Source organism: Cebidichthys violaceus, unplaced genomic scaffold (assembly GCF_023349555.1).
Source record: "Cebidichthys violaceus isolate CVI_PGR_0920_01 unplaced genomic scaffold, fCebVio1.0.p SCAF_7, whole genome shotgun sequence".
Classification (NCBI taxonomy): Eukaryota; Metazoa; Chordata; class Actinopteri; order Perciformes; family Stichaeidae; genus Cebidichthys; species Cebidichthys violaceus.
The window spans coordinates 15,074,861-15,102,190 of record NW_027176927.1 but is presented as its reverse complement, the minus strand read 5'-3'; the positions used below and the strand labels follow the sequence as shown (position 1 = coordinate 15,102,190).

Here is a 27,330-nt window from a genome sequence, read left to right as displayed (position 1 = left end):
GAAGTAAGTTGTGTTTTTGGGTAGCAACGCAGACCCGTGGGTGGAGGGGGGGAATCAATACTGATACCACTTATCGGTACCAATAGCCTACTTATTGTATACTACTCCGCATAATTTTGTACAAAAAATATACATAGTATACATACCAGTTGTAAACATCTGTCGAACAGTCCATGGCATCCAGCTTGGTTCAGGATTGACTTTTTGCTTTATAGCTGTCTCCAAGGCCTTCCCTTTGACTGCTGGCCACAGGCATTCATTGTCCTTCACCCAAGCACCTGGCACCAACTCTACCTCATTGGTCTCCAAAAACTCAACTATCTTAAACATTTTGGCTTTTCGGCCAGAGACAAAATAAATATATATAGTGTATAAATCTGCTTTACAACAGATCACAAAAGTGGATTGAAAAATCTAAAATAACAATTAAGTTTAAGTGTTTTAGAAGTGTTCATTTAGCTACTGTATGTGGTCATTTAAGAGGCTGTAGATTGTTTTGTAGTAGATGTCCTATATATAAAATTCCACACCAGCTCCACTGTTGACTTCCTTTTATCTACTTGTGTGCAAGAGAGTACGTAGGGTGTATATATAAGAGAGCAGGACCGCCTTTCAATCAGAGGGTCGGTGGTTCGATCCCCGGCTCCTGCTCTGCTAGTCTCATGTCAATGTGTCCTTTGAATCTTAGAATTCAACTTAGAATCTCATAACTTTGAATCTCATAACTTTAAATCTCATAACTTTAAATCTCATCACTTTGAATCTCATAACTTTGAATCTCATCATTTTGAATCTCACAACTTTCTGTCTCATAGTCTCATAACTTTCTGTCTCATAGTCTCATAACTTTCTGTCTCATAGTCTCATAAAATTCTGTCTCATAGTCTCATAACATTCTGTCTCATAGTCTCATAACTTTCTGTCTCATAACTTTGACTTTCTGTCTCATTCATAACTTTGACTTTCTATCTCATAATTATGACTTTGAATCTCATAACTTTGAATCTCATAACTTTCTGTCTCATAGTCTCATGACTTTCTGTCTCATAGTTTCATAACTTTCTGTCGCATAGTCTCATAACTTTCTGTCTCATAGTCTCATAACTTTCTGTCTCATAGTCTCATGACTTTCTGTCTCATAGTTTCATAACTTTCTGTTGCATAGTCTCATAACTTTCTGTCTCATAGTCTCAAAACTTTCTGTCTCATAGTCTCATAACTTTCTGTCTCATAGTCTCATAACTTTCTGTCGCATAGTCTCATAACTTTCTGTCACATAGTCTCATAACTTTCTGTCGCATAGTCTCATAACTTTCTGTCGCATAGTCACATAACTTTCTGTCTCATAGTCTCCTGTCTCATAGTCTCATTACTTTCTCTCATAGTCTCATAACTTTCTGTCTCATAGTCTCATAACATTCTCTCTCATAGTCTCATCACTTTCTGTCTCATAGTCTCATAAAATCCTGTCTCATAGTCTCATAACATTCTGTCTCATAGTCTCATAACTTTCTGTCTCATAGTTTCATAACTTTTGGTGTCATAGTCTCATTGTTATGATGTAGTGTAAACTCTTGGCTGGGTAGAAGGGGAGGTTGGTAGCCAATGGAGGCCTCAAAGGGTGAGAGACCTGTTGCCGTGGAGGTATGGCTGTTGTGTGTGTACTCTATCCAGTCCAGGTGACTACTCCAGGAGGACAGATTTGCCGCCGTCACACATCGGAGCATGGCTTCTAGCTCCTGGTTAAGCCTTTCTGTCTGCCCATTGGTTTGAGGGTGAAAGCCAGAGGAGAGGCTAGCGGTGGCACCGAGGGTGCGGCAGAACGCCTTCCAAACTTGGGAGGAGAACTGAGGACCCCGATCGGAAACAATGTCCACTGGGATACGGTGGAGCCTAAAAACATGTTGGACCAACAAGTTCGCAGTTTTAGGGGCAGACGGGAGCCTGGGAAGGGGAATAAAGTGAGCCGCTTAGGAAAATTGGTCCACGATGGTCAGAATGACCGTATTGTTCTCGGAGGGGGAAAATCCGGTGACGAAGTCCAATGCCATGTGCGACCAAGGCCAGTGGGGAACAGGCAGAGGTCGTAATAGTTTGACAGGGGGTCTGTGTGAGGCCTTGTTGCGCGCACAGGTGGCACAGGCTAGGACGTAAGCGCGGGTGTCATTGTCCAGAGATGGACACCAGAAGGAGCGCTGGAGCCAGTTAATCGTACGCCTTATCCCTGGATGGCCGGAGAGTCAGGAGTCATGGGCCCATTGTAGGACACGGGAGCGAACAGATAGGGGAACGAACAGGCGCCCAGGAGGACCACCTCCTGGGTCCAGCTGGGTCTGCTGAGCCTCCTGCACTGCGGACTCTAGGTGAGAACCCCTAGAACACAGGCGGGTGGTATAATCGTGTCTGGAGCTGGGTCTACCTCGTCTGGAGAAAACTGACGGGAGAGGGCGTCGGGCGGTAGGTGATTGTGAAGTTGAAACGGGCAAAAAACAGGGCCCAACGGGCTTGGCGGGAGTTCAGTCCCTGTGCAGAATGGATGTCTTCGAGATTTCGGTGGTCAGTCCACACAATGAACGGGTGGACTGACCACTCCAACTCCAATGTCTCCATTCCTCCAGAGCCATCTTGACTGACAGTAATTCCCGGTTGCCCACATCATAGTTCCGCTGGACCGGGGGAAAGGCGGCGGGAGAAAAGAGCGCACGGGCAGAGCTTACCCACATAGCAGTCGACTCCGGGGCAGATCCGCCCTCAGGTCGGCAGATCCGCCGCACTGTCGCACTCAGTTCGGCCATGCGCACTGGATACGGGCCGCCCCCGGATCGCGCACCGTCAAACAGCGGACTCGCTGCGGACACCAGGCGGATCCGCACATCGAACGCAACTTCTTTCCCCGTTCAAATACTTAAGGCAGGTAACAAGCAGCCTACCATTAGGACCCACGCAACATGGGGCATACATTCGACATAAGCCAGGCGATGTATTTTGAACACAGTCATGCAGTACACAAATCTCTATTTTGTATAAGAGCTGACTCCACTGGTTCGATCACAAACACCTGTTCAACGAAAGTGTGTCCAATTTACACAGAGCTCATCTGTGAATAGTGTGTGTGTGTGTGTGTGTGATTTTACAACAAAATGGAAATATATACTTATAAATTATGTTGAGACTTGCTTATAATATTACATACAATGTTATCAATTCTAACATGTATATACTGGAGATATAAAATATCTTCCACAACATCATCTGGAAAATCAGCAACACCCACACACACACACACACACACACGCACACTCTCAACAGCAATCACTGTGATGGCCACAATCTGTTGTCAATTGTATTGGGCTCCCCCACAGTAGATCTGCTCCATTTCAAGCAGGTGTGCGGTCATTTATTGTCAAGCAATTGGGTATATAAAGGCCCCTAAAGGACCTCAGCTAAACCTGCAACAATGGACAAACTAACGGTTATCTTGAAGGATGATGAAGGCTCCGTCGAGTTAAGAATTAGCAGGGAAACTTTTGATCGAGTGACAACTGGTGAGTAAAAAAAAGTATGATACCTTAATAACTTTGTTATTTGTTTGTCCATTTGGATGGCCATCATTACCTTAGATCTGTTTCCAGATCCCACGTTTGCCATGAACTTAATGGCGGAAATAAAAGCTGCAGGACCCAATCAAGGTAAATAATGTAATTATTATAAATAGTAATAATCAAATGCACAGGGATAATTCTTTTAAATGTTTAGACTATCTTTCTCTGCAGTAAATTCACAAATGGCAATGCTTCAGATTTTTATTCCAAACAGTGTTGTCACCTAGCCTCTTGTCTTCCTCCCTCATTAACCTCAAACATTCACTCTGGCCTACAGTTTCCCCCATCTTAGCTCAGGTTGGGACCCAGCCAGCAGCCAATTTCATTCTTTGCCCCACTCCTGTGCCCAGACCTACAGTTTCCCCCGCCTTAAGTCAAGTTCGGACCCAGCCAGCAGCCACATTTGTTTGCCTCACTGAAACAAACCCGGAACCACCACAGTCCTCCTCTACAGACAGCTTGGGCCCGTTGCCATCCTTGCAGCCAGAATGCCACGAATCCCTGACAGGTATAGTGTCTTGTTTTGTAATAGATTATAATAAATATTAATGATTTTTAACATTACTCTGTTTTTACAGAATTCAAACACCGGACCACACTATTACTACTTCAGCTTACAATGACTTACAAAAAGTCAAATAAAATATAATTTTACAAGAAATTGTAACAAGCCTTTAATGCCAAAGGTTACAAATTCAACAACGACAAAATTAGGAAGAAACTGGGAAACATGCTGACAACATACAAAAGGGCCAAAGACCGATCTCGGGCAACAGGAGAGAGCAATATCACCTGGGAATACTACTTGGTAAGTGCTTGTTCTGTGTACACATCTTAAATGTTAGTTGGACTCTCTTAGTATCAATCTTCCATTTTCCCCGGTCAGTATTTTGCCCCCTACAATTTAACTATGTAACATGGTTGTATCTCTGCAGACAAACTTGAAATAACCACTTTGAACATATGATTTTTAATGGAATCCTGTTTGTGTCCTTTTACAGCAAATGGATGAAATATTTGGTGGCTCCGGGGTGGGGAGTGCACCTCCAGGGATGGTCCTTTCAACACCACTTTTCCCCAGTCAGATGCCATCAACTGTGGAATCGGCTGACGAACAGCAACCCGGTCCTTCAACTGCCACACAACCCGGCCCTTCAACTGCCACGCAACCCACCAGAGCACCTAGGAGGAAAAAAGGCCGCAGGCAACAGTCCTTTCAGGAGACCTACCAGTCCCACGCTGATCGAAGGACAAGTGCACTGGAGTCACTGGTGAGGCCGGAATTGGCGAGGTGGAGGCGGCTAAAAGAGAGAAGAAGAGAGAGATTTAGAAAGAAAATGCTGACATGTATGGGTCAAATGCTGAAACAGCAACAAGAAATGATAGCACTACTGCAAGAAATCAACAGAAAATAAAAAATGTTTACCCATATTCATGTGTATGTTTTTGAGAAATTTCATTAAGAAACTAACTCTACAAGACTAGCAGTGTTTGGCTGGTTCACCCTAACTAGTATAACCACTACTCGACGATCCCCTGCTGATTGTGCCTGGGTTCTTGCACCCAGTTACCATGAGCTGCCACGTGGAGGCACAGCAGAAGTCTTGATGATGTAGAGGCACTTCAATCAAAAGGGAATGTCTTTAAAATATTACAAGGTTAATTTCTACTTTGCATTTGACCTCAAGTGCCTCCCATCACCCTGTGGCATCCTGCACACCATCTCACAAAAATGTGTAAAGAAAATTGAAACTGAAAGTATTGTGAAGGTGTATACTGTCCTTAAATTTGGGCACAGATCATGTCTCTGTACTGAGATGCATCTTGGTGGTTGGGCTGTGGTGGATGTGGATCATCAATGTCCTCTCTAAGTTGATGAAGGAGACCCTGCTCATCTTCATCAAGTTGGTCACCTGACTCCAAACAAATGTTGTGAAGGATGCAACATGCTGTGACAGTTGCACTGACACTTGCCACTTCCTTCATGTGCAGACATTTGAGCCTTCTGAATTTTGATTTCAGGAGGCCAAAAGCATGCTTGATGGTCACACGAGCGGCAGTGAGCTTTTGGTTGAAGCGCCTGGCGGTTAGGTGGCCATTATCCCGGTATGGTTTCATCAGGTTTCTCAAAAGAGGATAAGCTGAATCACCGATGATGTGCATTCCCTCTGGGACCAAAGCCTGAGGATCCTCTTCCAAAAACCGTGCAACATCAGTGTTGCGAAATGCTCTGGCATCATGCCAACTACCAGGGTGACCTACATTGACGTGACAGAAGCTCCGCTTACTGTCACAGAATCCAGTGAGGATGATGGAGTAGAATTGTTTCCGGTTATAATAGGCTATGGGATTGTTGAAATGTGGTTTGACAATGGGAATATGATATCCATCGACAGCACAGACTGTATTTGGAAATCCAGCTGTTTCAAAATGTAACTGGGACGTGTGGAGTGCTTCCCCTGTAGGCCACGAAATGTGATGGGACAGATGTGTATTGACCAGGGAACAGAAGTGATGTAGATGGGTTGAAAGTGTAGATTTGGAAATGTTGAATCTGTCTGCCACACCCCTATATGACTCCTGGTTAGACAGAGTCCACAGACACGCGAGAACACTGTTACAGACAGGTAGTTTAGTTTGCTGTCTGTTCACATAGTGTGGTCCCAGCGTGGTCATAAGGTCCTAGTTAGAAAAGAAGAGAGTCAAACTGACATGCAAATATGAGTGATTATATTTAGCCTTGAAACGCTGTAGGTAAGCCTACCTCCACTTGTCCTCTTGAGAGTCTGAAATGACTTCTGAAGTCAGTAACACTGTATAGAGGGACAACCTCCTCAACAAAATGTGGTATTTTTGGAACCAACCTAGAAGAAGAATGAAGCTGATTCTTTATAGAATTCTAAAAAACTCTAACCATATAGGGAACAGTTATTGAATTATGAAAACCATGTTTCACCACAATGACATCCTTTTTATTAAATAATAAAACATACAAATTGTTTTAAATTACATTCCTTGATTATTCTAGTGTTTTTAGTTGTATAATTTGCCTTACATTGGTGAATCATTAAACATAAGGATACGATGCTAAATTTACTTTCTTAAACGTGGCCCTATGTTCTGGTTCATTTTAAATATTTACATAAAACAAATCACCTTCTCCGTCCAAGTCCAACTTTGTGGAAAAGTAGAGGGATCTCTTCTGCCTCAACTTCATCGGCGATCAAGAAAGCAAACGCTATTTCTTCAGCCATAGTTTTCCAAATGTGGTCCAAAGACTACAGGTAGCCTACAGATGTAACGAACAGGATGGAAACTATCCAATGACTTCCTGTGTATTCCGTGAAGGCGGCTGAAGAAAACAGTCCGAATTTAATGCAGTTTTTTGTCACCGCCCCCTTCTTTTCCGCCTGCTCTCGTCTGCTTTCCAGTTCATCTCGAACGAACCTATTACAATGGGGTGGGAGGTTCACCTTGGCCTCCTCCTGAACTCAGACAAACCTGAGAGAGCAGCTGATCTACCTCGAGGCCAGCCCTTGTTCAGTGACTGATTTGGTAGGCTCTCTTTCTTTCCTTTTTTAAATATGTTTAAAAGCATGATTTTAAAAGTGAAATTGTAGAAACATGATGTATTCTTTTTAGGTCATAGCATTAAATCAAAGGTGTGTGAGATAACGGTTTAAATGGTATCTGCTAGGGACGGTGGCCAGTCTAGAAAGGGAGATAATTACGTTTAAATTGCATGTTCTATCAAGTGATTGTGTAAAGGTTCCCTTTTGTATAATAATGTATTGTTTCTTTTTAGTTTTAAACAAAGACACTAGAGGAGCCAACCACTGTTTTTCCCATGCTTATTAGATTTAGTGTTTTTTTTTTTTAAACAAATCAATTGACTGGGCCATTTTTTGGTTCATTTCTTGTGGGGCTTTGTGCTGTGCTGAAGGGGGATGGTAGAGTTAGCTTCTTGCATGCATATCTTATTCTGTTGTTTGAGTCACCTTAAAAAAAAAAAATCCAGTTTCCATATTTTTTGTGAAATCTGTCTTAATCAGTTGAGCTTACTGGAGAACATTAAACACCAGCAAGACCAATTAATTGCCAGAGTAAACTATCTCACCAACAAGCTACACACAACTGGCCAAGAAATCGAAGTGACTGACCCAGTACAGTTTCCATTTAACTCAATGGAGGAAGTGTAACATTTTGAGGATCGCTTTAAAGATCCCTCCAACTCTCAGCTGAAGAAGAGTGGTGAGTTTTTTTGTTTTATAAAGCATCTCAATCAAATCCTATGGAAGCCCATTTCCACCACTGTAAGGAAAAAATTAAGATCTTGTAAGTCATTATAATATAACTATCTCATTATAATGACTTAGCATCTCATAATGATGAGATACTATCTCAAAATAATGACTTAGCATCTCATAATTATGAGATACTATCTCAAAATAATGACTTACTATCTCATAATAATGAGATACTATCTCATCATTTTGACTTACTACCTCATTATAATGAGATACTATCTCATTATATCGACTTACTATCTCCTAATAATGAGATGCGTATCTCATAATTATGACTTAGTGACTGAGGGCAGGGCGTAGCAGAGCAGGGTTACGGTTTAAGAAGGGACCCTGTTAACTGGCGACCTTCAGCTGAATGCTTCTGTTGTTGTCATAGTTACGGCAGCTGTTGAAAACAGGAAGAGAACATGTAGCTTGTCCTCGTGAATGCTGCAGTTTAATTATTTTGCAATACAGTGTCAAACCTTCTCATTTACAGTCTTTGGTCAAAACATACCGGATTCCACGTCTTTTGAGGAAATGAGTCCACTCACATTTGAAACGTAGCTTGTTGTTTATATGTTGTAACAGGAAGGGAGCAAGTTGCCCTTCCTTTGAAATAATGAAGTTGGTATAAAAACAAACAAACACATAATCGTCGTTGGAGCCTGTTTTGTGCAAACATGTGTTACGTAGAAGAACTCTGTAGCACAGGTAAAACACAGTCAGCAGTCGCTCCTAAGAGAAGAGGGAAACCAGATCAACTTGTGACCACACTGCGTGTTTACCATGGAGCATTTTGACGTGTACTACGGAGCAGTTTAGAATACAAAGGTTTCCGAAACAAATCTTTGTAGCTCTGCAAATTAGATAGATAGATGGTAGATAGATAGTAACTGTAAGAACAGGTAAAAATCTTAATATAATATAAAATGCACATGTCAATACACAATATATACAATTATAATAACAGAGTAAACATATTAGATAAAGAATGCACACTATATCAGTTTGTGTAGAAACACCATCGCAGACCGAGTTCAGGAACTAGCAGACAATCTGACAACACAACTAGCTGAAGAGACGAGCAGTTACTTGTCTTTTTCATTAGCTGTCGATGAAAGCACAGACAACACGGATACAACATACATCTATCAATGTTTATATAACTGGCTGAAGGCAGACTTGACCGTCAGTGAGGAGCTCTTGGATGTAGCTGCCATGCACGGGACGACGACGGGGAGGGACATTAGTGATGCAGAGAGGTGACAAGAATAGCTTTGAACAAAGTGAATGTAATAACTTGTGTTTGATGATATTTGTCTTTGTTATTTTCTTTAAAAGTTTGATCTTTGATAGAGTAATGTGGGTTTCTTAACACTTGAATAAACAATAATCAAATGCAGAGACAGTTATTTAACAATATGTTAGGGAGTAGTTACAGTTATGCAGTCTTACAGTTACAACCGGCCCTTTGAGGACAACCATGATGCTGATGTGGCCCAGAGTGAAAATGAGTTTGACACCCCTGCTGTAAAGTATCAAATGTTAACAGTACTTTTTTGATCCATTTTAGATTTCCTCCCTGGTAACCATCAGAGGACATGACACAAAACGGGTTACATGGAACATCCTTTCCCGAATGTTCAATGATGATGTTGGGAAGAGAATTAACTGGAAAGGGATAAATGGGAAAAAGTCTTTCAGCCAGGTGCAGTCGAAGACTTTGCTCCTGCGTAAGTAACTAATATTTAATGAAAACGATTTGAAGTCACCCAGAGGTCTTAGGTAGTGTTCAAACGTACAAATTCTCTTCGCAACTTCAACTTCATTGTCTGCTCAGGTAGATATTACTCAACTATATCTTTACATAATAGTTATATGATATATTAGCTCTGAATATAGCATAGCAAACCTTTAAATGTCAGACAGCCACTATAGCTTTTAGACTGCATGTCTGCTATATGTTGCACTGAGGGTTCATGAGATTTTGTATGATCTGCTTGTGTGATTACAGATGTCGTCAGAAAGAATCATGTCTCACGTGCCGCCACAGATGATGAGATTCTGAAACACGCAATTAGGTGGTTCAACCTGGCAGCAGACAGGGGAAGTTCCAGGAGGCGTACCACTGTCAGCATCCCTACTGAACAAGCCTAAGCATGTATGTGTTATACATGTGATGTTGTACATGTCATCCATGTGATGTTCTAAAATCCTTGTAAATGGATTTAATTTAATAAAAACCTATTTTTGATACTATTCATGGTTACATTTCTTTTTTCCATTAATACCTGTTCAATGTATAGGCTGTAATGACCTTTTTGGGGGGGCTTATTGCCTTTTATTAGATAGTCAGGAGGAGAGTTGGGATGATAACCCAGGGATGATTAATGGAAAAGTTGATTCTGTGTACATAGATAAAATATTAAATAATAATCTTGATTGTTGTTGATTGTTAAATGTTATGCACCTCCCGTCAAGTCAAATTCCTTGTATGTTCAACTTACCATGTCAATAAACGGTTCTGATTTTGAAATCGCACGTAGTCCCATCGGCCCAGGTTTAGTTATTAATGTATTTATTAATGTCTTGCATACGGTTATTATATTGCCTTCACTTTTATTTTTGAAATATTCTTCTTTCCGGGTTAGCTGTTGTGCTCTGCGTCTCGTTTTAAAGGAAAAAACAAAAAAGGGATTTGCAAAAACGAAATTCGGCTCGTTATTTGACATTGGTGCTGTGGTTTTTCGTTTTTGAATTCGACACCAAAAATGGAAACACGACGGCCCATTTCCGTTTTCCCGTTTTTGGTTTGAAACGAAAAACGAGAATACCATGGTATTTCCGTATTTTGTTTTTTTCGACTGAATGGTAAAACAGACTATCAAAACGTACACGGACCTAAATGGCTTCACCTTGTGGAACAATGGAACAGTTACGATTGATATGAAAACTTGAGGCAAGACTGGTATGAAAGAAATGTGATTGATGTTACAGATGTGGCGGGATCTATTATAGAAATTACAATAAACTGTATTTGTGTATTTCAATTTATGAAAACATTCTTCTACTTTGAGCTCAAGTTAGTTTTAGTTCCACAGTGGGTAGAGGACAAAGTTACATTCAATTCGTATAGCCCAAAATCACAAATTCTCAAAGGGCTTTACAATCTGTACACATGACATCCTCTGTTCCGGGAACCTCACATCGGAACAGGAAAATATCCCCCCCAAAAAAAGCTTTAACGGGGAGAAAAAAAGGAAGAAACCTTAGGGAGAGCAACAGAGGAGGAATCCCTCTCCCAGGATGGACAGAAGTGCAATAGATGTCATGTGTAAAGAATGAACAACAATACAGAATTACAACACATTAAATACATATTACAGAACTTATTCATATAATGAGAGTAGTAAGTATAATAATGATGGAAACATTACGATTACTAGTAATAACAGCAGGAGTGGATATAGTAGAATAACAATGATAGCAAAAGCAGTAATGGTATCGGCAATAGCAAGAAATGTGACTAATGATAAAAATATTAGCAGTGGGTGTCAGCGGGGCCATGGCAGGAGGATGGACCAGGGTCCAGATATAACCACGATCCATGGAACACTATGAGTGTATTGATCGTATGTGTCTATCTGCAGGGTCGCCTGATGATCGCGTGTTACTTCCTCCTCCAAACACTAGATGGTAGACATGACTCACTCAGAAATGGAAAGACTGAAAGTCTATGTTCAAAACGTCCTTGGCCCAAATGTGCAAAAGCATGCTTGCACCTTCAGTTTATTATTTAGCAGAATCAGTTTTTCTTGGTAGAAAATGAACGTCTGACAGTGGACTTTCACGTCACACGTAGTGGTTCCCATGATTGGCTTGCAACCCCGGAAGTGATAGCAACGGGGCGGATTCAGGAGCACAGCAGTGTAACAACTCGTAACTAACAGCCTCTGAACAGCCATGGACGAAGTGACAGGCGCTCAGCTGATTGCTGAGTCTCTAAAGGCTCAGGTAAGACCGTTTAAGAATCAGATTGTGAAGATTGTTAAGTTTCTAACTTCTGATTCGAACCTGTCAGCGGTGACTGCACTAAACTGTAATAATGTAACCACACATGTGGGCCTATCTCGTGCAGAAATGTGTCAAAGTTAACGTGCTGCGCAGTCTAAAGTAGTTTAAACTCTGAATGCAGATGCTTAATGGCTGTGTACGATCGCATCTCCTTTTAAAACTCGTATACTTCAGTGTCTGTTTGTTGAAGAGTATTTTCTTTCCCTACAGAAAGTGGAGTACATGTTTGGGATAGTTGGCGTTCCTGTCATAGAAGTGGCCATGGCAGCTCAGGCTGCAGGGATCAAATATGTGGGAATGCGCAACGAACAAGCGGTAAAACACTTATTATTGCTATTCCACTACACTGTTGTTTACCTGCATTTCACGCATAATCCTTAACGACCACCATCATATTTTCACATGCAATACATGATGTCACACAACAGGCTTGCTATGCAGCATCTGCCATTGGATACCTCACTGGGAGGTAAGGCATTTAGTAATTGAACATAATAATGTGAGCAGCCAGTTGTATCTTACGTGTTGCTGTCTCTTGTGGTTGTTTGTATTCAGACCAGGTTCCTGCCTGGTGGTGTCTGGACCTGGACTCATTCATGCTCTGGGTGGAATGGCCAATGCTAACATGAACTGCTGGTATAACTCAATAAAGTGATGCTGCTTTCATGCAGCTGACAGTGTAAACAGTTTTTAAATGGCTCCTGTTGGCCATCGTCACATTGATTTTTAAAGTGTATGTGGCCTTCACACTTTGCTCAGGCCAGTGGTTGTTATTGGAGGCTCCTCAGATCAAAACCAGGAAACAGCAGGAGCCTTCCAGGAGTTTCCTCAGGTAATGCATGCCTTCATGCTGATTTATGCCTTCTGATGCTTCATTAAATTGACACTGTTTTTCATTTGTTTCTAGGTGGAAGCATGTCGCCTTTATAGCAAGTTTTCGGCCAGACCCAGCAGTCTGGATGTCATCCCTTCAGTGATAGAGAAGGTAATACACCAGCTGCATTGTCTGATTGTTGATTGTCTCATTTCATTTATCACAGCAGACTAAGTAAGATATTTTGCATAGTTGGATGATATTACGTTTTATTGTGTTTGTATGCTCATAGGCAGTTCGCACCAGCATGTATGGGCGTCCAGGTGCTTGTTATGTGGATATTGCAGGGGACATGGTCAATGCTAAAGTGGACAGGAGCAAAGTCAGGTTTGCTATCATTTTCCCATCTTTTTAAAATAGTTTTTTTCTGCATAGTATCACTTCTGTAATTCCAGGTGTATTGGCATTCAAAGAAGTGTGTTTTTCCTGCAGAGTTGTGTCCTGCTGTCCAACTCCACCTGTGAGTTTGGCTCACCACGGCGCAATCACTGAAGCCATATCTGTCCTGAAAGCAGCGAAAAGACCCTTAGTCATCATTGGCAAAGGTAAGATCAAAAGACACATCAGCACTCTCGCTATTACACCGAATAAGCCTGAAACGCTACATTTCCTCCGTCACTGGTGAATCGGAGTAGTTCATTAGATAAGTCGTGATAATATGAGTATTGTTGTGCCCATCAGGAGCAGCCTATGGCCGAGCAGAAACGGCCCTGAGGGAGTTTGTGGAAATGATTGGTCTGCCATTTCTGCCCACCCCCATGGGGAAAGGGGTCCTAAATGATGATCACCCCAACTGTGTGGCTGCTGCCCGCTCAAGGTCAGCCTCTCTTTCATTATAAAAATGTTCAGGAATTAAAAAGTTTGATTTAATATGATTTTAGCCAATATTATCATCATCATTCAATATATGACGGAAACATACTGAACCTGTTACTTATTAATGAATGTAAACATGTCACAATTCTTATTATATTTCATTTAGATGTAGGGTTGTATATCTAATACTGTTCATTCTAAAGATACACTAAATGTTTGTATTCAGAAAAGTTTTTGCCCTAACATCTCCTCCATTGTTTCTTTTAGAGCTCTTCTCCAGGCTGACGTTGTGCTTCTGCTTGGAGCCAGGCTGAATTGGATCCTACATTTTGGTCTGCCACCTAGATTCAACCCCAATGTCAAGATCATCCAGGCATGTAAAGGGCCGAGCCAAGAGTCTTTGATTTGTGGAAGTCTGTGTTACCATTACCTCATGCGTATGAAGCTAATGGGGGAATTTACCTATTCATTTCCGCCTTGGTACATGCAGTTTATTTATGTGTTTCTTTGCCATATCTCCTGCATTGTGTTTCACTGTTGCTGCAAATGTTGTGCCGTAATAACATAATACAATTATGCTCTGAATACAGGTGGACCTTTGTGCTGAGGAGATGGGGAACAATGTGAGCCCTGCTGTTGCTCTCCTGGGAGACATCAACGCTATTGTCATTCAGGTAACTTAGTCAGCACACAAACGTTTTGATTAATCTTTCTTTTTGTGGTCTCTGTGCTTCTGCCTGATGTGCATTACAGTAATAAAAGAACAGCTCATATGGGTATTTGTGGAAAGTAAATATGTCTTTGATACATTGTTCCACAGCTGCTGGAGGTCCTCCGTAAAGATGGCTGGAGATATGCCTCTGATACAGAGTGGTGGAGCATACTGAAGGACAAAATTGTTGCTAATGCAAAAATATCAAAGGTGGGTTTAGACTCACTTTTGAAAAGCCGGAAATATGTTAAATTGTGTGGTTACTCAAACTGTTTATCGGAATGTCACATGGTGATGACAGATATTTAATATAGCTATGTATTTGGTCCATATTGATGTTCTGTATTGTATTGTATTATTATTTCTGCATTTTGGCCTTTTGTCTTTCGACAGGCGCTCGCTCTTCAGTCGACTGTGCCCATGAACTACTACACAGTGTTTCATCACGTTTCCCAACTGTTGCCACATGACTGTATCATCGTCAGTGAGGGTGCAAACACTATGGACATTGGACGCACTATGTTGAACAACTACCTACCTCGACACAGGCAAGGCAGTCTTATCGAAGCAGCTCTTAAAGACAGACTTCTCAATTGTGTTCACTCCAGATCAATGTTTATGTATTGAATTACTGAACTTACTTTATTTATTCATATGTTCATGCCTGTCCACAAATGCTTTCCTGAATTTGGCTACCCCAGACAGGTATGGTATCATTGTAGGCATCTCAAAGACCCTGTCGTTTTGGGGAATTCTGTCAGAGCCCTTCCCAACAACTATGCTTAAGCAGGTGCTTTAAATAATGTTGCATTCCACTTTGAGCCAGCACTCCCACCCTGACCTCATGTCTCCTCCATGTCTGAAGGAGACGAACAAACCTTCAGGGACAAATTGTTTAACTGTGTTTGACTAAAGTGAGCTTTCAAGTCTGGTTAAGTTTTAATAGAGTGTTGTTAGCTAATCCTGACGGTGTGCAGGTTGGATGCTGGTACATTTGGAACAATGGGAGTTGGCCTTGGCTTTGCTATAGCAGCAGCCGCTGTGGAGAGGAGCGAGCATTCAAACCAAAGGATAGTCTGTGTGGAAGGAGACAGTGCCTTTGGATTTTCTGGCATGGAAGTTGAAACCATGTGCAGGTGGGTTCGTTGCTTCCCTCTCTATACAATATATACACTTTAATCCCTGACTGCTACTTAATTGCACATTTACTCTGTTTTCCTAACAGGTATAATCTACCTGTGGTCATCATTGTGGTCAATAATAATGGCATTTACGGCGGAGTGGATCCTGAGACGTGGAAAGAAATGGCAAAAATGGGAGATCTGACCTCTTTGTGAGTTACACATTATTTGGCAAATGATCATAACACATTCACCATAATGGTTTGCTACATGTAATCAGCTTTGATGTAATGAAATGTATCCTAAGTCACCATGTTGCATGTCAGTGCCCCTCCTGTGACCCTCCTACCTGAGGCCCGCTATGATGAGGTCATGACAGCGTTTGGAGGACGAGGGTTCCTGGTGAGGACGGTGGAGGAGCTGCGCACTGCTTTACAGCTCAGCCTGAGTGACTGGGAAAGACCAAGTCTCCTAAATGTGCTCATTGACCCTTCCTCCGACCGAAAACAGCAGGTAACTGTCACCTGTCAGGAATGTATCTTCTCAGTCATCCTGAGAAGTATAGGTCAAAATGAAAAATCGTATATAAAATAGTTTTATTATGAAGTTGGCAGGAAATCCCCAGCTGTGGGAATGCCACGCCCCCTGGTGGTTGAGGATGTAATTTATGCTGCAGTGTCACTTTCCTGCTTCTTAAAATGCTGTTGTGTTTTCTCCAACATGGTCAATGCCCCATCCCAAGCTGGGACTTCATCTGGCGACGGTCAAATTTGAATGGTTACAAGGTCCTTATTCACATGGAGACATGGCACCTCCATCGGTTAAATGTCTGTCAGTAGAACAGAATACCTTTAGCTTCATAACCATCCATAGCTAAATTCTGTGCAGTCACAGATTGGCCAACCTTATGGTCCAGGACCTAAACTGCCCGAATCCATGACCTATGCACAGTTTTTGCAGACTACCAGAGAGTGAGGATTAATGGGGCAAGAACTTTGCATTGGTCATAACGACTGAGATCTTAAGTCTCATCTGATACCACATTACATCCCCCAGTCGCCATGCAGACATGACATGATCACAGTGAGCACTTCAGACAGGTTACGGTATGTAGGACCAAAGGTTGCAAGTCGGATTCAGCCTCTGTCTCGTATTTACCTTGTGCCCCCTCAGGAAGCCCTCTGAGGCAAATTTGTGGTTTTGGGCTAAACAAAATATATTGAATTGAATTGAAAAGTAGGACAGAAAGGAGATGTACAACGACTCCAATGACATTGAGAGTCACAGCAGCAAAGCCAGGCGTGATTAAAAGCAGCAGCATCTTGGTTCATGAGTAGTGCAGAGCAAAAAACAGCTTGGTGTTTACTTGGCTCTCGTCTCATCCATATAGGGCTGCGTGACCGACATGCCTTACTGAACAGTAATCCGCACACTCCAGGTGCACCGCAGAACTGTTGTATTCCTCTCACAATCCCTCCACTTCACACTAACCTGACCTTTCTATTTCAGGGTCCCCATAATTAGAAAGCGTGGCCCTCTGTGTTTATGTTGAATGTATCCATGCAACCCTTTGCAGACATGTTTGAAGGTTGTATTGAGGGCTGTATCCATGGTGCTGAGCTCTCTGTGACCAGGAGAAAGAATTATCACCTTATGAGATGTGCTGCCCTCATTGTTTGCCTCCTAACGGTTATCCATATTCAGATTTAAAGTTGAGTGTTAGGCAGTGGAGGAAGATGAACTGTTTATGTTGTCTGGTAGAAGTCAGTTTTGGAATATGGAGACTAAATGTACTCAACATTGACCGTTGCATGTAATAGCTCTGTCATCTTAGGATGTCTAATATAATGCTGTCTTGTCTGCAGGAGTTCCCATGGCTCACACGCTCCAACTTATAGACTGAAAGAGGGATCTGCCTCCTCCTCTGTCCAGAACATTATCAGACCAGAAATGACTGTTTTCCTCAGTAAACCCAAACTGGGAAAATATATATAAATATTTTGTGATTGTTTCCATGAAATAACCTAAGTACTTTTTTAATTAATTCTTACTACACAGTAGCATTAAAATGAACACAATTAATATTACAATAAAATTTGTTTACATATACACTGAACATTGTCTTTATTTGTTTATGTCAAATCTGTTTTTTTCCTAATGTAACTAACATACAGTATATAACTCTGTAAAACTATTGGGTGGGGAAAAAAGTGGTAGTGCAGCAATGACAGTCAGCTTAACTAAAGGTTTTATTTACCCTAACCAAGTCAGGAAAAAAACAAAACAGGAAATCTGGCTCCCTGAAGAGCCTAATCACTTTACGTAGAAAACCAAAGACTACTTTAGCCAGGCCTCTAGACATCATGATAGTTCAAAATACCCCTAATATTGCCCAGGAGACTTTGGAAGGAAGACACTGCAAGCTCCTCACTCTCAGCATGTGCGTCACAAAATGAACTCCCCAATTGTCCTTTATTATCTCATGATGAGGCGATCAGCTCCAGGTGTGTGGCTTCCCACACCTGCTCCCAATACTGTCATATGGGAGTGGGTGGAGCCACTTGACAGAAATGTAGATGCCTAAAATGACCCTTCCCCCAGTCCCTTGCAGGTTCATTAAACTATTTGTATGCTGGGGAGGTGAAAATGTCATTTTATGGTTAACTCAGTGCTGAAAAACACTTCTTGGTCCAGATTTGTCAAATGTGCATATGTACATGGATAAATGTACACCCTCCTTTTATTTCACATCTCAAAACATCTTAGAGGGTTTCTAGCAGAAGTGACAATCTTCTGCAATATCTACATATTTTTTGAATGAGTGCCCAGTGTGAACATTTTTATTTAATTAATTGATTATGTTTATATAAAGTTGCATTATTTTTCACAATCTCCTGCAGACTTAAATGATACATTTTTTTTCCATTTGTGCAAGAGTAGTATATGTGAAATATATAATTTTCATATCACTACAGTTGAAGTGTTAATTAACGTTGCTTGAATTTGTAGTTTTATAGGTCTCATATCCCCCAACGAGCCTCAATGTAAAGGCAGGCACTTCATTTTGTGGCATAGACTGCTTAATAAAACCAATTTGTTCTAGACTAAATGGACATCATAATGCACTGGGTGACACAGTGTACTGCACACAAAAAGATGGACTAAAAAATACATGTTAACGGATATGAAAGTTGTCTCAGGAAGCACAAAGTACACCTTCATGTAGAATCTGTTGCAGAAAAGCCCACCACTGTGGGTTAGTCATGATAAGTGTCCCTGTTAGAGGAGTGGAAACAACAAAAGACACCCCCTGCAGTAGTAGAGATCTAATATTGGCACTCGAAGCAGCTGGCGGGCTGTCTCCTGTAATTTTAGCGCACACTGATGCAGAGGAAAGATTTAATGGGCATTGGTCGGCGTACCCTCTTGTGAGGGCGTACAGGAGACGGAGCAGAGCGAGCAGAGAGGGAGGGGAGCACAGGGAGAGGACAGTGAGGAGAGAGAGGCAGCGTGTGAGGGCTGTTGAGGCTCAGAAATAAAGTCGGGCAACTATCTGGAGAAGCATGACTCTTCTAACACTTGGACTGTATCTGCCGCTGTGGTTTTGTTATGGCCTGGCTCAATCTTCTTTTCAGGACAGCTTTATTTCCTTCCCAGTGGGTAAGAATAGTGTGATCCTGAGTCTCTCAGGGTGTGTGTGTGTGTACGCTGTACTGTACATACAGTACTATGCATGCACAGGTGTTGAGAGAGTTGGGCTGTAAAGCATGGATACTAAATGCCTAGGTTTTGGATTCATTTTAAGCTCATTATCTATGTAAAATACACTTGTTTTTGTTTTCATTCACCCATGAGGTAAACTGAAAATGCCTCTATAAATAGCAAAACCAGCTCCAGTCCTTCAGTGAGAGGCACAGGCACTTCATATCCGTGTCCAGCTCCAACTCGGACGGGTGTCATGATTTGATAGTTTGCACCTGTTTACCTGTCCCTTATGTTGCTCCTGCATGTTCTAACCTCTTTGACTTGTCCATTCTGTACTGGATGTGTGGGATATTTGTTGGCAACATTATATGTACCACAGTTAACCGTGCTTGTCAATGTGTCATGAGTTAAGTATTACTTTTCTCATTTTGATTAAGAGGCTCCACGTTCAGTTGTTGCAGAAGTTAAGACAACATAAACATGACTTCTAATTTTGACACCTGGCATCATCGCCTGTGTGACTGATTGCATGCACACCTTGCACAGCTCTCAGATCCCTGGAGCAGCAGAAGAGATTCAGCCCATGCTGTTTACTGAGTCCGCCTCCACCCCCACTGTTTCCTCCACCCCCTTCACTTTGGCTCCGCCATGCTCATGTGAGTAGCAGTCATGTGACTCTCTATTGTAGAATATCTGACTGTTGATATGTCCTTGGGTGATATCCAAACCGCCCCACACTTACTGTCTTTGACCCCCGGATGATATACCGTTAAAACACTCAGATGCTGGAACCTGTTTGCAGGAAGAAATGGCTGAACAAATCTTTTGCTGTGGGTTGTGAATTGTTAGCTTCTTTATCAACACCAAATATTGGAAAGGTGTAATTCTGTTGACTTGCTTCTATCGAAACAATCAAAGCTGAAAAAGAAATACAGAATTTTGTTTGCATTTTCCAGAATGAAGGCATTTCAAATAACGGTGGTGAGTCAGAGCTGGGCAATGAGGACAAAGGTTCTGCCTGTGTCCGAGGCCCCCGCGGACCCGCTGGTCCCTCTGGTCCCTCTGGTCCCTCTGGTCCCTCTGGTCCTCAGGTAGGATCCCAAACATCATGGTTATCACAGCATGAATAGTGTACTGTAGATCTGGCATTAGCATCTCTACACCATTCTAGCACACCTCCCACAGTTCGACTTACAGTACGTAGGATTCACTGTGAGCACTGACTGTCTTTAGTGATCCAAGGTGTTAAGAATTAGTCCTCCAAGAACATATTACCCCCATCTCCTCTTAAACTTGAGAGTTCCTGCAAAGCAGGAGATGGGGATTTCTCTGGCCCATGCAACACAGCAGCACATTAACGCTCTACATTTAGCTCAGACACAAATAGCCTTTTTCCACTGGCTGCCAGTGCCCCACACATCATTCTCAGAAACTGTCCCAAGTGCTGTCTGCCTGAAAAGGCATACTGGGTTGCGTAAATTCCAGGGATTACCAACACAAGCATGTGTCCATGTGTTTGTGTTCTCTGTGGATGAAAGATGTAAATACATTTTGGTCCAATAGGTGCTTTAAGTCCAACCTCTGTTAGGCCAGCATTTCATAAATTGAATTTGACCATTTACTGATTTACCAAATGATTGTTAAAGCTTTGCCCGTCTCCGGCTGTTACCAGCTGGACTGCTGCAGCGTTTCAGTTTATCAAAAGAGACCCACAAGGCACTTTTTAAATCAATAGTGGCCACTCAGCCTTTAGCTAATTGAAGCTGCAGCTTTGGGCTACTAGAAACAGACATGACTTTGTGGTGGGAAGTTGTGGACAACAAAACAAATTTAGATAGAACCCTTGAGATTTATGAGCATATTTCATCATTTTATTGTATTTTCCTGTTTGTCAGGGTCCACCTGGATTACCTGGGATAGAAGGGCCCAAGGGAGAAAAGGTAAGCAGTTTATTTCCTCATGTTCTAGTCTCATCTCATTTATGTATCTTATTACACATTTTACAAGCTGCTAATTATTTTGTAAGCTCAAGTTTAACTGACTGTAAGATGCTTGCTGGAAGTGTATTGAATAGCCACTGTCCTTGTCCCCTCCTCCACATCCTGTTGTCAGGGAGAATTCGGAAGACCTGGGCAAAAGGTGAGAGTCTCCATCAATCACTCCTTATTCTCCGCTAAGTGGATTTACTCAAATATGAGATACCGTGCCTCCGCCTTCTCTCCAGCTGTAACTCAGAGTGCTGCCAGTGCCTGGTTGTGTACATCAAGGAATTGCATGCAAGTACAACCTTGACAGAAGACAGCACAAATACACTGACTGGACGCAAGGGAGGCAGATCTGCTGCTGTTTTGATGTCAGAGGGATGGTCTCCTCGCACTGACAGGAAGCTTATTCCTCAATATTGACCCCTCACAGACATTCAGCACCATGCCGCCCTGTCAGATGGCCCTCCCTTTCTATTAGAACAGAAGGAACAAGCCCACACAGCTTTAGTGCAAGCTCAGGACACAGCATTTGACCAAGGCAGGCGGAAGAGAAGTGACCTCCTTAATAAATGATCGGTCGCTGTGGTCGAGCAGCAAAAGTGGCCCAGTGGGAGAGCCTCACTGGCTGGTGGCCTGACTGAGCAGCTTTGCAGCACTGCAGTGCAATTTAGCTTAGTGCTCCAGCCAGGTCATAAATCATTTTATTTCCCACAAGCACGGGCTCCTGTTCTATATACAGCCCATCATTTAATTAAAGAGAGCAAAGTGACAGGGCTCGTTAAAGTCATTCTCCCTCTACATGTGCAGCAGTGTCTGATAAATACTGTAGCAAGCAGGCTGTCAGCTTATGCAGCAAACCCTGCGCTTGAATTGCTTTTCTTTCTTTTCTTTTTTTTACCTGCAAAGCTAACAGGCTTAATAGGCCCTGGTTTCATAATCAGATTACTGCTACCTCACCTGTGGCAGCAATTGTTTTATTAGATATTTCTACATCTGAGATCATGTGTTAAAATTGATGTCTGCTGTTAGGGTCGAACAGGTCCTCCTGGACTTCCTGGCAAACAGGGACCAGCTGGATGGCCTGGACCAAGTGGGCCCAAAGTGAGTAAGTCAGACCTCATAATGTAGATGATACAAAATATGTTATGAAATGAGACCAGGAAGTGCCAATACAAGGTCGGGTAGATGAGTGTTAGCTATTATTTGTGTTCAGTCCCATACAATGAAATACTGTGTTGTGTAACAACCTTTTCGATATGAATGCTTAATTGAAATTGTACCAAAGAATCTTGGATTCAAAGCCTGCACAGTATTTCTTCTTTGGGCTGTGGGTATTATTTTGGGACATGTGTCTAAAAAAATAAAGCAAATCCACATTTGTATATCTAATGTTTTTCCGTGCATCAGGGTGAGAAAGGTGACCCAGGGCTGATGGGTTTGCCTGGAGCCAGAGGACCAATTGGGCCACGGGTATGAGATACATATGAACTACACTGATCTGGCATGATCTCACCTTCAGACTGATTTTTTTTCATCCTGGATATTTTGTATCTTTAATTCTAGGGATTACCCGGGTATAAAGGTGAAAAGGTATGAAACCATTTGTTATTATCATTCAGTAGAAAATGCAATTAGATATATTGATTAACATCTTAACATCTAATGTGAGGTAACACACTGTCATCTGCTCCATCAGGGTTCTCGAGGAGATCGTGGTGAAAGCGGAGTGAAAGGCGACAAGGTAGGAAGATTTAATCAGTCACAGGGGTCAGTTGTAATGAATGAAGCAGCACTATGGGGCATACAGTATATGCTGTACATGATCAAAGTTATATTATGCTTTACTGTTCTTTATCTGCAGGGTGCGATGGGTTTTCCAGGAATGCTTGGACAGAAAGTGAGAAACACATTAAAACAAGGAGTTTTGAAATTGCTCTGCAGAATTACAACTTTCCAAATACGACCAAAATGAATGTTGAGTTGATGTGATTTGGTGTGCAGGGTGAAATGGGTCCAAAGGGAGAACCTGGGATCTCAGGAAACAGAGGACCCACTGGCCGACCAGGGAAGAGAGGCAAGCAGGTGTGGACATGTCAGAGTTTATGGAGTTATATACTCACGCATGTATTGAGAACAGAAGATTTTTACTTGTGTGTCAATAATTTCTCTTTAAAATGTAATTTATGGCCATGCAAAACATATTTTTCTATGCTCAAAATGTCCTATTGCACATTCAGGATTAGTATTAGTATATTAGTATTAGTTTCAACCTTTGTTGTTTGTGTTTCAGGGAGGTAAAGGAGACACAGGCAGTGTTGGTCCTATGGGACCTGCAGGCCCACAGGGAACTCCAGGCCACCCTGGTCCTCCTGGTTCACCTGCCACAGGTGTGAACCTTTACCTTTTCCATTCTCCAACAGATTTAAAACTCTTGACTGCATTGATTTAAAAGCTGACTTTTTGTTCAATCAAGGCATAAATGTACCTACATCCAATTTTTGTACTTGGCTCTGCACTCTCTGAGAGTGAGTGAAAAGCTGTGCTCCCAGTAGCAGGAGTAGCTGACACCCCTGTCAGCAAAATGAAGCACACTTTAGACCAGTGTAAGAGGTAACACTGGTAGTCTTACATAGCAGCAGAGAAACTTTATCTCCTGAGGGGAAATAAGATGCTGTCTTCATGACATCATGTGGCTAAAATGGATTCACAGATGGCGAGCCTCCTTGCAGTTTTACAAATAATATGTCACCAGATGATTAATGTGACATTTGCTTGTTTGATCAGGTTTATTAGTGAATTAGGATGATTGTTTTTGCTTCTTGATAAATGAATCAAAGATACTACATTTCATGACATGGTATTTATATCATCCCCTTCACTTTAGTTAGTTTAGTATATTTTTTCTCCTCTCTTCATATGTTTAGGACTATACATGGTTGGAACAAAGGGTGTGCGTGGTCCACCAGGGCCTCCTGGAAAGTGTAGCTGTGGCTCTCTCAGTAATTCTCCATTTGATGATTACCCTTCCAGAGGAAACTATCCCAAAGTACCAGCGGTGAGGAATTAAGTCTTGTCGGATGCAAAAAGTTATGTATTTTTTTTTATGTATATGAATCATCGCTGACAAAACTCAAACTTGAATCACAATTAAAACGTATAGGCTATACTGTATGTATTTCAAATCTAATTCAATGTTATTTTTACTTGTGAATTTTTAGAAACCCTGGGTTATTGGGTTTTAATAACTTTTGAGTTAATTATTCAAAGAACAAAACTTTAGAAAGATAAAAGTATGATATCGATATTACTTTGAGACACATACTGCAAGCTGAGATATGAAATTTGAATGCTCAATATCTCAAAATTGCACTCAACCATATATTTCGAAATACACAAAGTATTGAAAACATGACAGTACATTTCGTCACCTTGCCTTTCATTCAGATATTCGTTGTAAGCAATGAGGAAGAACTGGAGCGCCTTCACACAGATAATGCTCTTGCATTCCGCAAAGACCAGAGATCTCTCTATTTCAAAGACATTGATGGCTGGCTGCCAATCCAGGTATCAGTGCATGCAGCGAAATCTGATTATTTCATCTGGTTTTACACACGGTGACTTTTCAAGCACTTTTTCCATTTTTTTTAAACTTTTTTAAACTTTGCAAAAGACTTTTCCATTCCAGTTGACTCCATTCCAGTCCATGGAAAACGCACCTGACGATGAGGGTTACTGTGGTGACGGGATTGTGCAGATTTCCACCGGGGAGGAGTGTGACGACAGAAACAGAGTCGTCACTGACGGCTGCGTCAGTAAGTCAAGCGTCCACGTTAGGTGGTCTAAAATAGCTCCTTGGTTGTGGTCTGCTGTGCACATATAACATCACCCCTCCACCTCTGCTGTCTCCCCTTACCACAGAGTGTAAACACGCCTACTGTGGAGACGGTTACCGCTATGAGGGGGCTGAGGAGTGCGATGGAAAGGACTTTGGATACCAGACATGTAATTCATATCTTCCAGGGTAAGCACAGTATGCTATATCTTGACAACAATGAGAAGTCCCTTGTTGATATGTTAAACTGACCGAAACCTTGTTTCTCATGTTCTTTGCAGGTCATATGGTCACCTCAAGTGCACACCATACTGTGTTATCGACTCCACAAACTGCAAGTACTTCACTTGAGGAGGAAGCTGAACAGTGCAGCGGGATCCTCTGTGTGTTATTTGGAATATTTTCATGCAAAAAAAAAGAAGAACAATAATGCTCCAAGCAAGAGACTCTGAAGGTAGAGGCAGCCAATGATTCTATGATGAAAGAAAAAAAAAACATATATATATACTATATATAACTCCTCTGTATTGCTGCTGGAGTGCCAAGTAGCTCCCTGGAGTTGTAGTCGGTCAGTGGAAGTGAAAACTTTCACCCACACATAGGAAATGCACAGGACAACTGCACTCAGTCTTAACAAGCAGGGCTTAAGACTGGCCTCCTCACCATGAATCAGCCTCTGGATGCAACAGTTGTGTGACAGCCATGCAGAGACTTAATTAAGTGCCAGTGGGAGATGTTGCAGAGGAGCAGTAGCCGGGCCAGAGGCGTATTAATCTTGACCCAGATACTGTTGAGAAAGAGAGGCAGTAGGACATCCAGAGCCATGGCCTCAGGTATTCTAATGCAGCATCAATGACAGCATTTGCATGAGGCTGGGATTACTGAGACCATGACCACAGCTGTCACTATCCAAGCATGTAACCCCTCACCTTACTTATTATTGCCACAACAAGGCTCGTACTGTGTCGTCTCAATATCACAACAAGAATTTCAGTTAGTAAGTAGTAGTAAAAGCTCAATGTGTGTGGTAAGGAATGGAGATAGAGGTGCATGGAGTATGCACTTGTAATATTTCAGCGAGACTGTTACACCAGAAGACCGACTTGGCCTAATCAGCTTGTGGTGGCACTGTGCTTGATAGGGACATTCAGTCTGGACAAGGTTTCATAAATCCCCAAAACTTCTCAGGAACCAACAGGTAATGTAGCTCCACACAGCACCTTTCACAGGCACCCCCACACCACTCTCTTTGTAAATGATATGGCAGTGACTGTACGCTGAAGCACACAGATAACTTGAGTTTCCTCCCTGTGATTCTGTGAGAAATGAAATATACTGTATATGAAGGCTTGAAACTGTTATGTTCTTAATTTTCTCACTGCACAGGAAAGGCTGGGATAGTCTGCACCTGCTCAAGGGGGAGGAATTTCAATTCCAGTCTGTTAGGTCATCATTACTGTATTTACTCTAATACCTCTTTATTCAGTCTTTCTGTCTTACAGTATATACAACAACAGAGAAACTTAACAGTATACTTAACAGTGTAGATGTAGTCTGCTGTGTGTTTGGCACTAATGGTGAAAATGACTTTGCCGATATAAGCTGACCTTTTCCATAAGCTACTGTATGAGTCGCTGTGCCAAGGGAGACCTTTTCTCAGCCATACTTAAATGTAGTCAGGTGTTATAAAGTGATTCTTCTGTAAAAAGAAAGATAAAGACTGTTATCTATATTGTCTCCGCATGCTTGTGATACAGTGCTAATGGGTGTGAAACACTTCCGCTTTGTTTTGTAAACCACGGCATCTTAAGAAATATCAGTCTTGCTCTGCCCAGAGTGTAGCTAAGTACTGTATGTATGACACAGCTTATATGATAATGATGAACTGTGCCTTGCACAAATCGGAAATACCTTTTGGAAACTATGGTGAATGTTTTTGTCTGTGGCCTGTGCTGCTGTGCTATATCCTGCACTGTGTATGCACAACAATGCTGAAACATAACATGCATGTGGTAACGTACTGTAAGGCTTTATGAAATATAGTATGTGTTGTGACGGATAGTGTCTGTTCATTTTGTTTCATTGCTCAGATATGATTTATACAGTAGTTGTGGATACTTTTAAAAATAAATAAAACAGGAATCTAAATCCTTCAAACATGTCGGTCTGCTTTACGCACATGAATCTTTAAACTTAAGTCAGGTTGGTTTTATTTAGCAGCTCTGCTTCCTGTGCATTGTGAGCAAGTGTTGACAGTGATTGGATGCTGTGCAAAAAGCCAATGTTCTTTCAGACCACTCACTGTAAAAAAAACAACAAC

At 41.9% G+C, this 27,330-nt stretch overlaps 2 protein-coding genes and 1 long non-coding RNA gene across 4 annotated transcripts; all 3 read left to right on the top strand.

Annotated features, from left to right (window-relative positions):
- Nucleotides 1-3,893: 3,893 nt before the first annotated feature.
- LOC137891546 (uncharacterized) lies at nucleotides 3,894-4,983 on the top strand. Its single transcript, XR_011105356.1, has 3 exons — nucleotides 3,894-4,110; nucleotides 4,181-4,410; nucleotides 4,604-4,983. It is a non-coding gene; the product is annotated as an uncharacterized lncRNA (long non-coding RNA).
- A 6,820-nt stretch (nucleotides 4,984-11,803) lies between these two features.
- On the top strand, nucleotides 11,804-17,604 carry hacl1 (2-hydroxyacyl-CoA lyase 1). The gene is made up of 17 exons (XM_068736181.1): nucleotides 11,804-11,905; nucleotides 12,176-12,280; nucleotides 12,394-12,434; nucleotides 12,521-12,601; nucleotides 12,725-12,797; nucleotides 12,873-12,950; nucleotides 13,072-13,166; nucleotides 13,272-13,384; nucleotides 13,521-13,656; nucleotides 13,923-14,028; nucleotides 14,246-14,329; nucleotides 14,476-14,577; nucleotides 14,761-14,915; nucleotides 15,345-15,503; nucleotides 15,593-15,700; nucleotides 15,815-16,001; nucleotides 17,354-17,604. Exons 1-17 carry the CDS (start codon nucleotides 11,855-11,857, stop codon nucleotides 17,384-17,386), a joined length of 1,707 nt encoding a protein of 568 aa, XP_068592282.1. The 5' UTR covers nucleotides 11,804-11,854; the 3' UTR covers nucleotides 17,387-17,604.
- A 1,381-nt stretch (nucleotides 17,605-18,985) lies between these two features.
- colq (collagen-like tail subunit (single strand of homotrimer) of asymmetric acetylcholinesterase) lies at nucleotides 18,986-27,145 on the top strand. 2 transcript variants are annotated; one of them, XM_068736324.1, is made up of 17 exons: nucleotides 18,986-19,148; nucleotides 19,740-19,849; nucleotides 20,150-20,284; nucleotides 21,089-21,133; nucleotides 21,306-21,332; nucleotides 22,208-22,279; nucleotides 22,586-22,648; nucleotides 22,742-22,768; nucleotides 22,875-22,919; nucleotides 23,040-23,075; nucleotides 23,180-23,260; nucleotides 23,469-23,565; nucleotides 24,103-24,233; nucleotides 24,623-24,742; nucleotides 24,864-24,990; nucleotides 25,097-25,199; nucleotides 25,292-27,145. In XM_068736324.1, exons 1-17 carry the CDS (start codon nucleotides 19,052-19,054, stop codon nucleotides 25,359-25,361), a joined length of 1,386 nt encoding a protein of 461 aa, XP_068592425.1. In that variant the 5' UTR covers nucleotides 18,986-19,051; the 3' UTR covers nucleotides 25,362-27,145. The 2 variants fall into 2 exon arrangements, with proteins under 2 accessions (XP_068592425.1, XP_068592424.1); XM_068736323.1 differs by having other exon boundaries at nucleotides 24,849-24,990.
- The last annotated feature ends 185 nt before the right edge of the window (nucleotides 27,146-27,330 follow it).

What these genes read in the sequence shown, in the direction of transcription:
- hacl1 (XM_068736181.1), top strand. Translation starts at nt 11,855, where the DNA reads ATGGACGAAGTGACAGGCGCTCAGCTGATTGCTGAGTCTCTAAAGGCT. An exon ending in AATGCTAACATGAACTGCTG is followed by an intron (nt 12,602 to 12,724) that starts GTATAACTCAAT and finishes CACTTTGCTCAG; the next exon opens with GCCAGTGGTTGTTATTGGAG. An exon ending in CCAATGTCAAGATCATCCAG is followed by an intron (nt 14,029 to 14,245) that starts GCATGTAAAGGG and finishes CTCTGAATACAG; the next exon opens with GTGGACCTTTGTGCTGAGGA.
- colq (XM_068736323.1), top strand. Translation starts at nt 19,052, where the DNA reads ATGACTCTTCTAACACTTGGACTGTATCTGCCGCTGTGGTTTTGTTAT. An exon ending in CTGGTCCCTCTGGTCCTCAG is followed by an intron (nt 20,285 to 21,088) that starts GTAGGATCCCAA and finishes CCTGTTTGTCAG; the next exon opens with GGTCCACCTGGATTACCTGG. An exon ending in ACTATCCCAAAGTACCAGCG is followed by an intron (nt 24,234 to 24,622) that starts GTGAGGAATTAA and finishes CCTTTCATTCAG; the next exon opens with ATATTCGTTGTAAGCAATGA.